An 18,563-nucleotide genomic window follows, 5' to 3' on the forward strand; every position below is an offset into this window, starting at 1 on the left:
ACTGGATCTGCAATTGCGTTTTACTTGGGGTTAATTGGACTCTGTCTATTCTTAATCCTAATCCAAATGCTAATTAGGTTTAATATAGGAGGAGTCTTTCTAATAAGGGAACTGTTTCTTGATTTTCCTCTTACTGGATTAATTTCATTGGATTTTTGACCTTCCAAATTGTTTTCTGTTAGTGGTTTGCTTAAAAAACAGCCCTTGAATAAAAGGACAATTTCCTTCTGTGCTTTATATTCCTTTATGCTAAAATTTTATCTTCTTCATTGTCTCTCTAATTTGATTGTTTTTAATAATTTTATTGTGCAGCAGCTATGTACAGTCCCAGCTTGCATAGGGTAATTATATCATTTGATGTTTTCTCCTTTAGAATGAAGAAGTCAGATTCATTGAAAATGAGCTAGAGATTCAAAAGCAAAAATACTTTAAACTTCAGACATTTGTTAGAAGCCTGATACTAGCTATGAAAGCTGAGGATAAGAAACAACAGCAGGTAGGTGCCAGAAGAGAACAGTAAGCTGTAAATGGCATGTAACGCTTGGGTTTTTCATATATTTTATACTACACTCCTGCTTTCCATCAAGGAAGTATTTGTTAATTATGACATTTTTCAGCACAGATTTCTTGAGATTACATATTCAAATTTTTGTGTGCTGCTTTAGTGGAAAAGCAATATACTAATTAACATATTTTATTACAAGTTAATTTGAAAATTTAAAAAATAATAATATATTTTTTTTAAATCTCAAAATGTTTGTAATGGTAGCTACCTTAATTGGAGAGGCACATACTAGGGGATCTTTGGTGAATGAAAGTCATGAAACATTTACTTCTCTTCTGAATTTCAGTTGCCTTCTAGCCTACACTAGAGTTCACAAATGTTTGAGTACCTTATATTTCATAATACATTGCTCACTACTAAAAAAATATTAAATTACTTTGTGAAATTCTTTATGACCACAGTGCATCATTTACTTATCCCAATTCAACTAAAGTGTTTGAGTCCCCTACCCAAAAGATGAAATTAATGTCGTTTTTGTTGCTGTGGATTTTCATTTACAAATTCTTCTCAAAAGACATTTCAGTCTCATTTTATGTGAAATTTTATAACTATTAAGCTTGTTAACAAAAATCATAGAATTATAATGTTCCATTTAATACTAAATGTGATACTGGGGATGTGAGTGCTTCCTATTTGGTAAACACATGAATGTGCTATGAGAGTGGCTCACATGCAGAAGGTGCATTTACATGTCTGCTAATTGTAAGACATTTCCACAGATGAGCTTCTACCCCCACACATTTTATACCTATTTTTCTTCCATTGCCTATATACTTCTGATGCTAAGAGTCTTGGGACATGTTTGTATTATTTTCCCACCTCAAGTCCTGTGTCATGATGCCAGGTCTTTAGAAGAAGAGGAGATCTAGACACACTGAGAGGAAAGATCATGTGAGGATGCAGCAAGAAGGTGGACATATATAAGCCAGAGAGACAAGCTTCTGAAGAAACCAATCCTGCCTTCACCTTGATCTTGGGCTTCTAGCCTCCAGAAGAAACATTTTATGTTCATTAAGGAAGAAAATACAGGATTACAAGATGGTGGCAGATTAAACTGGAGCTACACTGACACTCTCCCAGGACCAAACTAGAGTTACAACTAAAATATAGAAAAACCATCCTGATTAATCATCTGAACACTAGCTGGAGAGAACCCCGATAACCAAGGATGAAAAATGAAGACCACATAAAGACTAGTAAAAAGTACAAAAGCATGAGATGGCTTTTCAGGCCCCCACAGACAGCAGCTGAAGATCCGGAGGGATATCTCAGCTGTGGGAGGATCCCACTGAGAATTCTGGGGTCTAAACCCAACGCTGGGTACCCAGCCAAGAGCACCAGAATTGAGAAAGATGACCATATGACATCTAGCTGTGAAAAGCAGTGAAGTTTCTGTCTGCCAGGGAGAGATGGCTGGAAATGCAAGCACCCTTCTAAAGAGCCAATGCAAAAAAAATTTGTGTGCAGCCACTCACCTTGGGTTCCTGCAGAAGGAGGGCAGAGTGGACTAAAGCTGTGTGAGGAGAATCCAGGATTAGGGCTTCTGGAGATAGAGCTTGGAGGGCAGTCGCCTGGTTTCCTGTGCTGAGTCATTCCCCCATACAGTAGAGGACATCTTTCTCAGGCAGACCTTTACTATCCAGGCAGCTATTTTCTCGGGGGGGGGGGGCGGGCAGGGGAAGCAGTTGCCCCTCTCTGTTGGAAAACCTCTCTCCCCACCCTGTGGAGTTTACACCTTGCTGTGGGCTACAGCCTGTCTCATTAAGAGACCGAGAATAACAATCAGCCTGCAGGAAAAGGTGGATCTCTGGGTGCTTTGAGTGTGCCTGATCTGCTTCTGGACCCAGGGCTAGGAAAAGCAGACCTTGGTGCACATCTTGGTCCTGTCCGAACACACCCAACCCCAGCACTGGGAGCCAAAAGCTGTGGATTACTGATAGCTCCAAACAGGGTATTCAGACCCAGTCACAAACAGTTTCTGACATTATCCTGCAATAGAGACCCTACAAAAAGACCAGGAGTTGTAGCAGATCTACCTAATACCTAGAAACAAACCCAAAGAGTCAGCCAACATGGGGAGATAAAAAAGAAAAAAAAAGCCCAAAATGAAAGAAGAAAAGTATTCTCCAGAAGATATAATGAAATGGAGATGAAAAATTTATCAGATATAGAGTTCAGAATGATGATTTCAAGGATGTTCAACAGCATGAGAAAAGGTATAGAAACTATGAAAAACTACCAGTGAAAAATGAAGAATGACATAGCAGTAATAAAGAAGGAATAAACAGGAGATTTCAGGAAGCAGAGGATCAGATGAGCAAATTAGAAGACAGGGTAGAATAAAAATCACTCAATCAGAGAACCAAAAAGAAAACACAAAGAACTTGTATGCATATAAGCATAACCAATGGACATAGACAATGAGAGGGGTGAAGACTGGGGCTGGGGTATGGGGGCAGGCTTAGAGAGGACAATGGGGGGAAAAGGGGACATATGTAATACTTTAAATAGTAAAGAATAAATAAATAAATAGCAATAGTGATAAAAATAAATAAAAAGCAATGGTGAAATAGAAAAAATAAAAAAGAGGAAAGTTTAAGGGAGCTGTGGGACACCATGAAATGCATTACAGGAGTCCCAGAATGTGAAGAAACAGAACAAGAGATAGAGAACCTGTTTGAAGAAATAACAGCACAAAACTTCCTTAACATGATGAAGGAAAAAGTCAAACAAATTCAGGGAGCACAGAGAGTCCCAAGGAAGAAGACCCCAAAGAGACCCATGCCCAGACACATCATAATTAAATGCTAAAAAATAAAGAAAAAGGGTGAATCTTAAAGGCAGCAAGAGAAAAGCAATTTGTTACCTACAAAGAGCTCCCATAAGGCTTTCTACTGATTTCTAATCAGAAATTCTACAGGCCAGAAGGGAATGGCATATAGTATACAAGGTAAGAAAAAGCAAAGATCTGAAAACAAGACAACTATACCCAGCCAGCAAGGCTATCATTCAAAATAGATGGTGAAATAAAGAGCTCCTCCCCTCCCCCAAAAAAAGGCTAAAGGAATTTACCACCAAACCAGCATTACAAGAAACATTAAAAAGGCTGCTGTAATAATAAGAACTGTGTATATCTAGAGAGAAGCATGGCTTAATTAAAATTGCAATTAATAAGGAACTATCAATAATAACCTTAAATGTAAATGGATTAAAGGCTCCAATCAAAATACTCAGGGGCATAGAAAGGGATTGGACTGACAATTCTCGGGGGAAAAGGGATGTGGGGGGTGCGGGAAGAGACTGAACAAAAATCATACACCTATGGATGAGGACAGTGGGGGGGTAAGGGCAGAGGGTGGGGTGGGAACCGCGTGGAGGGGAGCTATGGGGGGAAAAAAGAGGAACAACTGTAATAATCTGAACAATAAAGATTTATTAAAAAATACATAGGGAAGCTGAAAGAATAAGAACACATAACCCAAATATATCCTGTCTACAAGAGACCCTCCTCAGATCAAAAGACTCACATAGGATGAGAGTGAAGTGATGGGAAAAAAAATTTTCCAGGCAAATCAAAATGAAAAAAAAAAGCTGGGGTACAATTACTCATATCAGAAAAAAATATACTTCAAAATGAAGGCCATAACAAGAGACAGTAAAGATCATTACATAATACTAAAGGGATTGATCAGACAAGAGGATACAACCCTGGTAAACATATATGCACCCAATATAAGAACACTTAATATATTTATAACAAACACTTCTGGAGCTCTTTAAGGTAAAGATTGACAACAATACATTTATCGTAGGGGACTTTAAAACCACACTGACTTCACTGGATAGATCTTCCAGAAAAGAGTCAACAAGGGGGAAACTGTAACTCTAAATGACACACTAGGTCTGATGGATTTAATTGACATTTACAGAGCATTTCAATCCATAGCTGCAGAATATACATTCTTCTCAGTGCACATGGGACATTCTCAAAGATAGACCACATGATAGGACACAAAACAAACCTCTACAATTTCAAGAAGAATGAAATCATATCAAGCATCTTCTCAGATCACAATGGCATGAAATTAGAAATCAACTACAGTAAAAACACTCAAAATATGCAAACATATGGAGGCTAAATAGAATGTTATTAAACAATGAATGGGTTATGAAAAAGACCAAGGAAGAAATACATAACTTTATGGAAATAAATGAAACTGAACACACAACAACCCAAAATCTATGGGAAAGAGCAAAAGCAGTCCTAACTGGGAAGTTCATAGGACTACAGGCATATCTCAAAAAAAGAACAATTTCTAATAAACTTTCTAACCCTACAATTTAAAGAATTAGATACAGAACAATAAAGAAAGCCCAGAGTAATTACAAGGAAGGAAATAGTAAAGATCAGAGTGGAAATATATGACATAGAGACTACAAAAATACACCAGATCAATGAAACCAAGAGCTGGTTCTTCGAAAAGATAAATAAAACTGATGAACCTTTAGCCAGACTCATCAAGAAACAAAGAGGTGAAGTAACAACTGACACTGCCGAACTACATAGGACTATAAGAAAATATTAAAAACAGCTTTACACCAATAAACTGGAAAACCTGGAAGAAATTGACAAATTCCTATAAAAATACAATTTCTAAAACTGAATTAGGAACAATCAGAAAACCTAAATAAGCTGATACCTGTTAGGTCGGAGAGAGCCCAGGATCGGATACATGCAGACATGTGATGAGACAATGGACTCCCCCTGTACTTATGAAATTCAAGCTATAATAGAAATACTCCCAGAAAACAAAATCCCTGGTCCTGATGCTTTCACAGGGGAGTTTAGCAAACATTCAAAGAAGAACTAACACCTATCCTCCTTAAACTATTCCAAATATTCCAAGAGGAAGGAACACTTTCAACCTCTTTTTATGAGGCCAGCATTATCCTAGTTCCTAAACCAGATAAAGGTATTAAAAAGAAAGAGAACTACAGGCCAATATCCCTGATGAACATAGATGCTAAAATCCTCAACAATATATTAACAAATCGGATCCAGCAATATATTGCAAAAATTATACACTATGGCCAAGTGGCATTTATTCTGGGGATGCAAGGCTGGTACAATATTTGCAAATCAATAAATGTGATACATCACATAAACAAATTAAAAGACAAAAATCACATGATCATATCAATAGGAGCATGAAAAACATTTCACAAAATCCAGAACCCATTTTTGATAAAAACTCTCAGCAAAGTGGAAATAGAGGGATCATACCTCAACATAATGAGGCCATATATGACAAACCAACGGCCAACATCATACTCAATGGGCAAAAACTAAAACCATTTCCCCAAAGAACAGGAAGAAGACAGGGATGTCTGCTTTCACCACTCTTACTCAAGATATTACTGGAAGTGCTAGCCACAGTAATTGGACAAGTAGAAAACATAAAAGGCATCCAAAATGAAAAGGAGGAAGGAAAACTCTCGTTATTTGCAGATGACATGATATTGTGCTTATAAACCCTAAAGACACCACCAAAAAACTATTAGAGTTAATAAAGAAATTTGGCAATGTAGCAGGATACAAAATTAACACCCAGAAATCAAATGGCATTTTTATATGCCAATAATGAATTCTCCGAAAGAAAAGCTATAAAATCAATCCTATTTACCCTTGCAACAATAATAACAACAACAAAAAATAAGAAACTTATCAATAAATTTAACCAAGGACGTAAAAGACCTCTATTTGGAAAACTACAGGATGTTGAAAAAAGAGATAGAGAAAGATATAAACAAGTGGAAGCAGTGTTCATGAATTGGTAGAAATTACATCATACTACCCAAAGCAATGCATTGATTCAATGCAATCCTTATTAAAATACCAATGTCATATTTCAGAGATCTAGAACAAATACTCCAAAAAATGTATATGGAACCAACAAAGGCCCCAAATAGCTGCAGCTATCTTAAGAAGAACAAATTTTGAGGAATCATAATACCAGATATCAAGTTATACTACAAAGGCACTGTATATAAAACAGTCTGGTATTGGCACAAGAACAGGCATGTAGATCAATGTATCAGAACAGAGAACCCCAAAATTGACCCAAGCCATTATTCTCAATTAATATTTAACAAAGGAGGCAAGAGAATATAATGAAGCAGAGACAATCTCTTCAATAAATGGTTTTGGGAAAATTGGACAAGTACATGCAAAAAAATGAAACTTGACTACCAACTTACACCATACACAAAAGTAAACTCAAAATGCATACAATACTTAAGTGTAAGTCATGAAACTATAAAAATCCCAAAAGAAGCCATAGGCAGCAAAATCTCAGATATCTCTCATAACAATATGTTTGCTAATACATCTCCTAGGGCAGGGAAAACAAATGAATAAATAAAAAATGGGACTACATCAAAATAAAACCTTCTGCACAGCAAAAGAAACCATCAACAAAGTGAAAAGGGAGCCCACTGTATGGGAGAACATATTTGCTAATGATACATCTGATAAGGGATTAATATCACAAATATATAAAGAACTAAAACTTAACAAAAGGAAGACAAACAATACAATTAAAAAATGGACAAATGACTGCCCTAACTGGTTTGCTCAGTGGATAGAGCATCGGCCTGCAGACTGAAGGGATTTGGGTTTGTTTCAGATCAAAGGCATGTACCTCAGTTGCAGGTTCTAACCCTGTCCCCTGGTCAGGGCCCATATGGGAGGCAACCAATTGATGTGTCCCTTTTGTATTGTTGTTTCTCTCTTTCTGTCTCTCCCCCTCCCTTCCACTCTCTCTAAAAATCAATGGAAACATACCCTCGGGGGAGGATTAACAAAAAACAAAAATGGGCATAGAACTTAAGTAGACGCTTCTTTAAAGTGAACATACAAATGGCCAAGAAACATATGAAAAAAATGCTCAAAGTCACTGGTCATCAGAGAGAGGCAAATTAAAATGACAATGAGATATCACCTAACACCTGTCAGAATGGCTATCATCAACAAATCAACAAATGACAAATGATGGCCAGGATGTCGAGAAAAGGGAAATGTAATACACTGCTGGTGGAAATGCACATTGTTGCAGCCACTACAGAAAACAGTATGGAGTTGCCTCAAAAAATTAAATATGGAACTCCTATTTGACCCAGTGATCCCACTTCTAGGAATACATCCTGAGAAACCTGAAACTCCAATAAGAAAGGATGTATACACCCCTACTTTCATAGCAGCACAATTTATAATAGCTAAGATCTGGAAACAGCCCAAGTGTCCATCAGTAGATGTGTGGATAAAAAAGCAGTAGTACATTTACACAATGGAATACTACACAGCTGTGAAAAAGAAAGAACTTACCATTTGCAACAGCATGGAGGGTCCTGGAGAGTATTATGCTAAATTAAATAAGGCAGTCAGAGAAAGACAAGTATCCCATGATTTCACTCACATGTGGAATCTAATGAGAAAAATAAACTGATGAACAAAGTAGATCCAGAGACATAGAAGCATGAAACAGACTGATGAATCTCAGAGTGGGTGGGTGAAAGAGATTAACCAAAGAACTTATATTCATATATGCAAAACCCTTGGACACAGACAATAGTTTGGTGAAGGCCTGGGTGGGGGGAGGATGGGTACAGGCTCAAAGAGGGTCAAGTGGGGGAAATGGATCATTTGTGATACTTTCGTCAATAAAGATACATTTTTAAAAGGAAGAAAAGAGGAAAAAATACTAAGTGATACCAAATTTATCTCTGAGTTGTATACTCCCATGTTGATTCTTTATCAGAAAGGTAACCATTGATTAAGAAGCAATCTCAGAGGTTTTTATTCAGTAAGGAATCTCAAGAGTACAAAAATGTATTCCTTATATACTGACAAGATTGCATGTAATCCAATCCCAGAAATTTCCAGGGGAAGAGATTAGAGTCTTTGCATCTCACAATTCTCCCTTTTAAAAAATCTTTATATGTTTCACTAAAGTACTGAAACCACAAAACTTAAACTAAAAGAATTTACTAATGAGGTTCAAACCAGCATGTATATTATGTGTTCATTTTCATGAAATTTGCTTCCCCCGTGCCACACACAGAAATTCTAAGATCGTAATCTTCAGTTACTCCCTTAGCCAATTTTATTTAAACCTATTGCTTTATTGTGTGAGTTATGCATGTTCCATGGAATACTGAAAATTTGTTTGTTTTTAGGAACTTAAACTAAAGATTTTATAGAATAGGGTGCTAATATTGAACGTGGTCCTATGGGAACTTTAATTTTAAATAACTGTAAAAAAATTAGTCTAACCATAGGAATAACTTGGAGTGTGGTCCTGGTCCCCAAAGTCATAGTATGGTTTTGAATTTAGAGTTATACAGCCAGCTAAATAGCAGTTTCTAGATCTCTTGTTATCTAGGAATAGCATACAGATTGTATTTTCTTTGTGAATTCTAACCTTATCCCCAGCTTGCTTCTTTCCCTAAAACAACCAACAAATAAGAAAAGTAACTTCTTTACATTTTACATTTCTCCTTCTCTTATACTTTCTTCTGATAAAGACTACTGAACTAAGATATGGAAAAAATGTTGGCTGAGAAACAGAAAATGCTATACAAAAATTTTATTGAAAGTCATAGTTTATAGAATAAGCACCCAAATAGAGACTACTAATTTTCATAGTTGATATCAGGTATAATGGATCTTAAAATATAGTTTCAAATTACAGGAGACACTAATTGTACCCATAAAAGTTATTCGGGTGATATCTTAAATTACTGATTTAAAACTTTGAAATTCTTAGAGGTTTATTTCTAGAAGGAATTTGTTTTATTGATTTATCATTTAAAAAATCCTAAGTGTTTTTCCATTAATCTTGATTTGGGTAAGTTAAGTGAGATGAGTGGTACAGAGAATTTTGCCCTAATGAAGCAGTCCAGGCTTATATGATACAGTCTGACTGAAATATTATACTACTCAAAAGCTTTTTAAAAATAAATGGCCATTTTATGATAAAAAATAATATTGTCAGCCCTGTACAGTCTTTCTTCCCCTGATAATTCACTATGTAAACCTAGCCAGGTCAATTGCATTTCTTGAACTTCAATTTCTCTACTTTGCAAGTAATATCAGAATGATTAGTATCATGGAATTTGGCATTAACACCCTAGGTCCTAGAATAGGTGTTATAGAGATTGATGATATATTTGGGAAATGTTTTAATCTTTTGGGAAGAGTGGTCCTAGGTCAAACTCTAAAGACAGATTGATGAAGAACCTATAGTAAAAAAACAAACAAAACAAAACACGTTAATTGTGTTAGTATCTAAGAAAAAAAAGCAGTTCTAGCAATTGGCATATCCCAAAGATTTGTTCAGTGTGCCTGTGTTGCAACCTAGTAAGATACTGAAAAACATTTCTTGAAGTGGTTTTTATGCAGTAGTAGTGCTGTATATTGCCTCATATATTAAAGTTTTTCTATTTCATACTACACTCATTTTGTCAGTCAACTGTGTGAAGTGCAATGACAAAGAAATAAATAATAGTGATTCTTTGATTTTAAGGTCTGCCCACTAGAATTTGGAATGTCAAGTCTGCTCAGACACTTGACTTTTCAATACTCTAAGCACATGTTCAGTGAATGTTAATTGTAACCCTTTGCCCTCTCTTATATAGCTCCTTCACAATTACAGATTGAACTAAATACAATGATATATTTCTCATAAACTATTATCAGCCAGTGTCAGCAAAGACTGTTTTACTTGGACTGGGTTAGTGGTAAACAACTGTTACAGAAGAAAATGTCATGGTGTCCTATTACTGCAACCTGACACCTTAAAAATCATGTAGTACTATCAGGTGACTGCTTTGTAAATACTCTCAATTTCAGCAGGAAATTCAAGAACTCTTTTTTGAATTTTAGACAGAGAGGAAGAAAGGGGGGGAGTGAGAGACAGAGAGGAAGAAAGGGGGGGAGAGAGAGAGAGAGAGATTTGTTGTTCCACTTATTTGTGCATTCATTGTTTGATTTTTGTATGTACTCTGACTAGGATCGAACCCACAAACATGGCATATCAGGATGATACTCTAACCAACTGAGCTACCTGGCCAGGGCCAAGAAATATTTAATAATATAAATATAACGTTTTTTCAGACAGGAGTTAGTTTTTCTTTATGCTGCCTGACAAAAAGGAGAAAGTTTCTAATCTTGCCTCTCTGCTACAAGATAAAAAGCATAGGATTTTTAGATCTCATTTCCTTTAATAAGGAGAGTAGGAGAATACTATCTTATTTCAACAGTGGATTTCATACGTTCTCCAACATGCCCCATCTTTCTGTTCCTTAATTAGGTCGAGGCAAGCTTGCATTTGTTTTGGTTCCCTTGGGCCTTCTTTACCACTACATTCAAAGCCCACATTTCAAGTAATGCTGACTAAAAATTTCTCAGATATGCTACATTATTTTTAGTATTGGGAGCAGCAAATCAGTCATTTTCTTCATAAATTCTTACGGTCAATTGGGCATCAGCACTGTCAGCTATATAAAACTTAATTGATCATTTATTCCTCTAGTTATGGATGCATGTTCTGCAACCCTAGTAGAAAAAATTACCCCATGGCAAAGCTTAGTTCATGGCTCTTGACTTATCCTAATTACTCCCAGTAAAGAAATGACCATCCCTCTAGATACATCATTACACAGCTAGATTCACCGGTTCAGCTGTGCCGCAGTGGGTGTTTGGTCATCTGTGTATAGATGGGCATAGCCTAAGAAAAGAAAAGAAAAAATACTTAATCTTTTAAAGTTGTTAAAGTTTAGTGTAAAGTAAAAAAGCTGAACTTCTTTTTCAATGGTTAAGTTTTGTCCCACTGAAGTACAAAAGACGTTTTTGTGAAATGTGTTTTTCTCTAAAAGACAGCATAACTAGGCAGAGGTATTTTAATAAGGAATGTAATTTTAAAGCCCTTTAACAGTGATCAGTGAACACTCAAAACTAGTATGGAAATTACGTTATCTGAAACACTTCAAAGCACTTGATACAGAATAGTTGTTCATCTCTCCCCTGATTTCCCTTTTGTCCGAGGTTCTACTTTACATAATCCACACTATCAAGTACTAGTGTATTAAGAATTTATCTTTTAGGTAAGATAGCATACAAAGTCCTGAAAGAGAAATGCTCCTTTCTTTAAATCCATAAGAATAAATCAACATGAGAGAACTGCAACTATTAACATAAAATTGGGGGGAAATCTGTCCACATACTAATTCAAAATAATTGATTTTTCCAACTCAGGCACTGCTGTCAGATTTACCTCCTGAATTAGAAGAGATGGATTTCAATCATACCTCGCTGGAGCCTGATGATACCTCATTCAGTGTATCTTCTTTATCAGAGAAAAATGCCTCAGACTGTTTGTGATTAGGTGGGGGGGTGTATATGATACAGCCTTTATGCTGCCTAACAGGCATGCATTCCGATAACTGCATTCTGTTGCCCTGAAATTCTTCAATTGGAAAAACATATTGTTGAAACCAATATATTCTGTTAAGAATGGACAAGATCTAATGGCTACAGTACAAAAAATTGTTTGTGAAATTTAAAAGCATATTTTGAGAGTTTTTCCCAAATTGATAGAAATGTGGGAAAATATTTAATTTTGAACAGCTTAGCTATGAAATGCATAATGTATAATTTTTGAAATTTTTTGTTTGATTTTATAGAAAAATTTTAGTTTCAATAATAGCTTTGGCCAGAGACACAAAAATAAAAGTATTTCAACATTGCTTCATCAAATTACTGAAGCTTGATTATTGTCTTTGTAGCCATTACATCTTCCTTCTCCTAACATACACTTTTACTCAGGAAAGTGGACTGAAAATTGAAATGAAACTTTGAAAGGGAATTAACCTGTACGAGTCTTGGGATTTATTTTGCAAGCCCTGTGAGAATTTGACTTAAGTTAATGATTGAAAATTGAAGTGATTACTAGTATATAATTGTAAATTGTTGGTATTCTTCCATTATCTAACCCAAATATTTCGGGGGGAGGGGGGAAGCACTATAGAAAAGTAATTCACCAACATGAAGTTAAATAAATTAAGTGTACAGAAACAAAATGTTGTAAAAGATTAGTCAATAGAAATTCTTCATTGCTGAAAATGAAAAATATTGATATGATTCACATTTTACTAGTAAAATTGAGTAATACATGAAATGTTGCACAAATATTACAAGTTTATCATCATCTTCATAATATTTTTGATTTCTTAAATATTTTATGAGACACAAAGTCAAGGTTGGCCACTAAGATTATTATTATTTTAAAATATGTTTTTATTGATTTCAGAGAGGGAGAGAGAGAATCATGGATTGGCTGCCTCATACGTGCCCCCTACTGGGGATCGAGCCTGCAACCTGGAAATGTGCCCTGACCAGGAATTGAAACGTGACCTCCTGGTTCCTAGGTCTACGCTTAACCACTGAGCCATGCCGGCTGGGCAAGATTGTGTTTAATTAAGTCATTCAGCTTTGCCATAAAATTTACCTCATGTGAAGCTTGTACAGAGCCATCAGCCAAGGATAATATTAAAAAAAAAGAGTTATACTACTTTGGTTGTAAATCCAGTCTTCTGGATTTCCTGGACACTCTTCTATGAGCACGTTACCCCTTTGTTCTATTAGCAGGTACCAGATGGCAACACACTGTAGACAATTTGCAGACCTTTCATTCTGGGTACCAGATGGCATCACCAGAGCCTATAAAAGGGAAAATGCCAGTTTCTCCCTGAGCATACAGTATCATATATCTGTGGGTTGACTGTGTGAAATCACGTGCATGGTTAAATTACTATCTACACATAAAAAAATGTTAAAGAAGTAGCTTACATGACTCTTGGCCATCACATTTCTACATCAGATAATTTTGTAATTTGTAAGAAAAACTAATTTTGATCTTGGAATTCACAGATACCAATTTATGAATACAGAAAGGCAGTCATGAATGTATTTGACCTTGAAATGTCTCCTCACCACAGACACAAATAAGTAAGGTTTATTGATAATACGTCCTTTTGTCACCTATTGATTTAATGTTACTGCCATCTTATTATGGTTCTTTTGTTAGCAGAAATATATCAGTGGTTAGGTATGCTCCTGTTTAGCTGACAGCCATATGGTTCATTGCAAACAATGTTTAGTACTCCTTGATGACAAGTCAAATGTTATTCAGAAAAAAAGAGTGCTGAGTAACAATTGAACTTCAGATATTATGATTACATTTATCTGTCTCACGAATTCTTCCATGAGATAAAAAGTTCCTACTATATACAGCAAATATATAAATCATTTCTTAATGTAGCATGAACAAATTCCAGACCTTTAAGCCTCCCCTAAGATCTCCTTCTTAGTCACTGAGTTTAATTTTAAACTCTAATTTTTTTTCTGCTTCAATTTAAGTCCCTTCTTATTTGGTTCTTGTTACAAAGTAAGGAAAGATGATTCTCTCCTACATCTTTCAACTAAATGGATTCTATTCGTCATATCTCAGCATTTAGTCACTAAAATATTATTTGACCTCCTGCTTTAAGGACATTGGATTTCAATTCCTCAACAAGCCATAAACTTCAAAACAAATCATTTCTTATCACTTTTTCAGGTATATTAATACAGTTTATTTAATTAGAAAGTTGGATAGATTTGATTCTGCTAGTTGTGATTCCTAGAAGAACCCTAGTCCACAATTTTGAGAGAAAGCATAGATGATTCCCTTGTCCCTATTTAAAGTTCCATTAAAATAGAAACTGCAGCCCTAACCGGTTTGGCTCAGTGGATAGAGCATCGACCTGCGGACTCAAAGGTCCCAGGTTCGATTCCGGTCAAGGGCATGTACCTTGGTTGCGTGCACATCCCCAGTGGGGAGTGTGCAGGAGGCAGCTGATCGGTGTTTCTCTCTCATTGATGTTTCTAACTCTCTATCCCTCTCCCTTCCTCTCTGTAAAAAATCAATAAAATATATTTAAAAAAATAAAAAAATAAAATAGAAACTGCATTTAGGGATCTTTTTGCTTTGGCATGTATGCTTCAGCACCAGATTTATTTATTTTACCATCGCTGGACTTAAAACATTTCTAAAATGAAGTATGGTTATTCTAAAGCAGAGACCAAAGCAAATAGCTGTATCCAGAAAGAAAAATCATAATAGGCAAGGTGATGCCCAGGTGTCAAGTACTGAAAAATCTATTATGAAGAAAATTTGTTTCTTACAGATTGGAATTGCTTTTGAGACATTTTAGTGGAGGAAAAACATCAGTTCATGATTTCTTTCGTGAACATCTTCATGACTCAGGGGAGGAAAAAAACCCACTAGTGTTTCTTTTTATAGAGCTGTGACTCAATAGCGAAACAGACCACACGATCTGAACCATCTCTCACAAAAACAAATGTTAACGTGAAAAGCCTTTTTTTTTTCCTTTTACCTAACTTTGATGTTTGCTTTCAGCTTAGGATAGCCAACCAGTTTCTAAGCAGGAAATATGCATCTAAGAGCACTTACCTTCCAAAATATGTATTAAAATATAAAATAAACAAAAAATGAATATACCTTTCTCATCTCAGCCAAGCTCAAATTATTCACAAGAAAAACAGAACTGCAGTTACTCTGGTGAATAGGAACATTAACACATGCAAAGAAAATTGGCCTTTTTATGGAACCCGGGAATGTTTTGTTGTAAGATCAGTTATAACAGCAGGACTTTGTTGTTGTTGTTGTTGTTAATCCTCACTCGAGGATATTTTTCCATTGATTTTTAGGGAGAATAGAAGAGGGGGAAAGACAGAAAGAAACATTGATGTGAGAGAAACACAACGATTGGTTGCCTCCTTCAGGAGCCCCGACCATGGCCCAGGCCAGGGAGGAGCCTGCCACCAATGTATGTGCCCTTGACCTGAATCGAACCCGGGACCCTTTGGTCCACAAGCCGACGCTCTATCCACTGAGCAAAACCAGCTAGGGCAACAGCGAGACTTTTATGCTACCATTGCAATCATGTGATAGAAATATTTGTGATTGTTGGAGAAGAATAGTCTGCAACCAAATCACATTCTGTGCTCTGTATACTACCAACACTTCAAAAGACGTCCAAGAAGTCTTTTTTCCTAAGACAGCACCATCTATTTCAAGGCACTTTCATAGTCAACAATCTGTAAGTTTGTAGGATAAAACATAAGATGTCTATTTAAAAGAATTCTAGACTCTAAAATAGACTTTGTTGCCTTTTTTGAGGGAAAGGAGCATTTAGCCCATTTCCAAGGAATAGTTTCCTCATCTTAGCCTGATAGTTGATGATCATTTAAAGAAACATTAACTGCTGTCCTTCCTACATGTTGCAGTAATGGTATGCCAGGAATAGTGTTTATTTTAAACTATATATTAGATTATCGTTCATACCCTAAAAATGCCAAATTCTGATACATTTGCCTTCTAAAGGAGTTCTAAGAACAATAGTGTCTAAAGGATGAGTAAATAGGCTTATCTTTGAAGTTGGTGTTATCCTTGGCAGATAGTACTGTATCATGCTCTTCACAAGCTATGCTCTGTTGATGATATAATGGAGGAGCCTATTAACTTTTGAGTCTACAGTCAAAATACCACTGCCCAAAACAAATCTTTATTAATAACAGATTTGCTAAGGGGTAAAAGAGAATAAAATGATATTTTCATGGAATATAATTATGATTGTTCCATTAAAGTATATACTGAGTATATTGTTCCACATTGAAATTTTATGTTGCATTAACTTGTTAAGTAATTAATTTTAGAAATCATGCATCCCATTTTACTGGTACTACCTCTGAAACATACTAACACCTTAAAACCGTATCAGACTCTAATGTGAACTTTTGTAGGATTTTTTTTACTTTTATAGAGGCAATAAATGATTTCCAACTAACAGCCATCTATTTCTTTATTGTAATGTCTATTTTCCAAAGTTTTTGTGTTATGAGCACTGTATCCCTTTTAAAGATAATTTTTTTCCTCACAGAAATAAGGTTCTGTAACAAGACAAAGAATGCTGAGAATAATAAAGTATCAGGGGGTTCAAAAAGGGAGAATATGGAATACTCAATTGGAAATTTGGTTGATTTCCAAGCTGACATGTACATAATCCTTTATTGGCTTTACTTACCAATGAATTACTCCAACACCAATGGAATAGAGTAAACATTCTGTAACAAATTTGTTCATGGTATTATACTTAAATGGTTAAATCAGCAAGTAAATTGCCACAGTATAAACAAAGAATGATATTTTACAACAGATTTTTTAAATGGTGTGGGATCTATCTTTTAGCTGTCTTTGACACCAGTTGAACAGGCTTTTAATTTGGATAAAATACACCCATGCTTTTTTTCTCAAATTTATACCAATTAAAAGTCTTCATATTACTTAACTAATGGAGGAAGTTATGGGGTATCAAATAGCACATCAGAAGTTTTCCTTCCCAGTTGATAAATTTTCAAGAATGTTGCATGAAGAGATACATATAACATACACTTACAATGATCCAAGTTTTTTTCAGATCTGTAAAAACATCGACAAAGTGATGAAAATGAGTTTGTTTTAAAAAATGAGTGGAAATCTTTATAAATCTATTTAAAAGACAAGTCAATGGATGAGTATGATAAGATTAAATGAAGTTTTCACATCCTTTAAGACTATTTTTTATATTTCTTGTTTACATTTCATCATATTATAAAAGTAATAAATGTTCATTTTAGACATTTAAGAAAATGTAGATCATATAAAGAAAAACAAGCCCTAGCTGGTTGGCTCAGTGGATAAGCGTCAGCCTGAGGACTGAAGGGTCCCGGGTTCGATTCTGGTCAAGGGCATATGCCTGGTTGTGGCTCAATCCCCAGTAGGGGGGGGGTGCAGGAGGCAGCCAATCAATGATTCTCTATCATCATTGATGTTTCTATCTCTCTCTCTCCCTCTCCCTTCCTCTCTAAATCAACAAAAATAATTTTTTAAAAAGAAAAACAAAACCACTTGTAATCCCATCACCCAATGATAATCATTAACATCTTAGTATATTACATTCTAGTCATTTCATGTGCATATTACATGTATTCAGCAAAACCAGAATTATACTGAATATGCAGTTATATGTCCAGCTTTTTCTCTTAAGGATGTATCAGAGCATTTTCTCATGTAAGGATTTGTCACCAAGGTATTTTACTCTCAATTGCATTTGGACCTAAAGGTGTGTGTGTGTTTTTTGTAATTACAAAGAAAAAAAGCAAACTTTCTAATGATGAAAATAAATTTGTTCTAGAGGATTAACAAATAACTGCCTGCATTACATAAAAACTAAATTTCTTACCTTATATTTAAAACAATTGATGTTATTTATTTACCGTCACAAAAATAAAGTTCCTCTACTTTGGCTGCAAGTTACAAGATACCTTTCCTTAATATTTTTATCCAAGTACCATTTTTATTACCTGTACGAGTAAACTATTATAAATGTTAAAATTAAAACAAAAATCATTTTTTAGGTATGAAAGTTCTCATATTAGGTACACCAATACGTACTTGCAATAGTAACTGTTTTGAAGTCAGAACACATTTTTCTAATTTTTCCTGAAGAATATGATTATTTCTTTTCATTATAGTGTTCTGTTTCAGTCAGTTTGGAAGTTTGGTAAATTTTTGCCAATTCTGGATTTTGCTGTGAAATGACAACATTTTACCATGTAATATAATATATACTAAGATTAATATATTCAAGTAACTCCTTTGTGATCTAAGCCACATGAAGCGCTAATCTTTCCCAATACTCTGGTCACTCTATAATTAAAAATTAGATCTTCAGGGAGACATTAATATTTTTCTCAAGCTGTTAGGAGACCATTCAATACACTGTTTCAATAACGTTGGAACTGGTATCAATAATGCTTGTTAGCTTAAATTGGATA

At 35.2% G+C, this 18,563-nt stretch overlaps 1 protein-coding gene across 1 annotated transcript in view; it reads left to right on the forward strand.

The window, feature by feature from the left end:
- Positions 1–12,150, forward strand: part of HDX (highly divergent homeobox) — a 137,713-nt gene extending 125,563 nt beyond the window's left edge. The window contains exons 9-10 of the mRNA XM_006082808.3: positions 374–496; positions 11,880–12,150. Of these exons, the coding sequence (XP_006082870.1) occupies positions 374–496; positions 11,880–12,005 (249 nt within the window). The 3' untranslated portion in view covers positions 12,006–12,150. The remainder of the gene's footprint in view (positions 1–373; positions 497–11,879) is intronic.
- The last annotated feature ends 6,413 nt before the right edge of the window (positions 12,151–18,563 follow it).

Source organism: Myotis lucifugus, unplaced genomic scaffold, assembly GCF_000147115.1.
Source record: "Myotis lucifugus unplaced genomic scaffold, Myoluc2.0 scaffold_4, whole genome shotgun sequence".
Lineage (NCBI taxonomy): Eukaryota > Metazoa > Chordata > Mammalia > Chiroptera > Vespertilionidae > Myotis > Myotis lucifugus.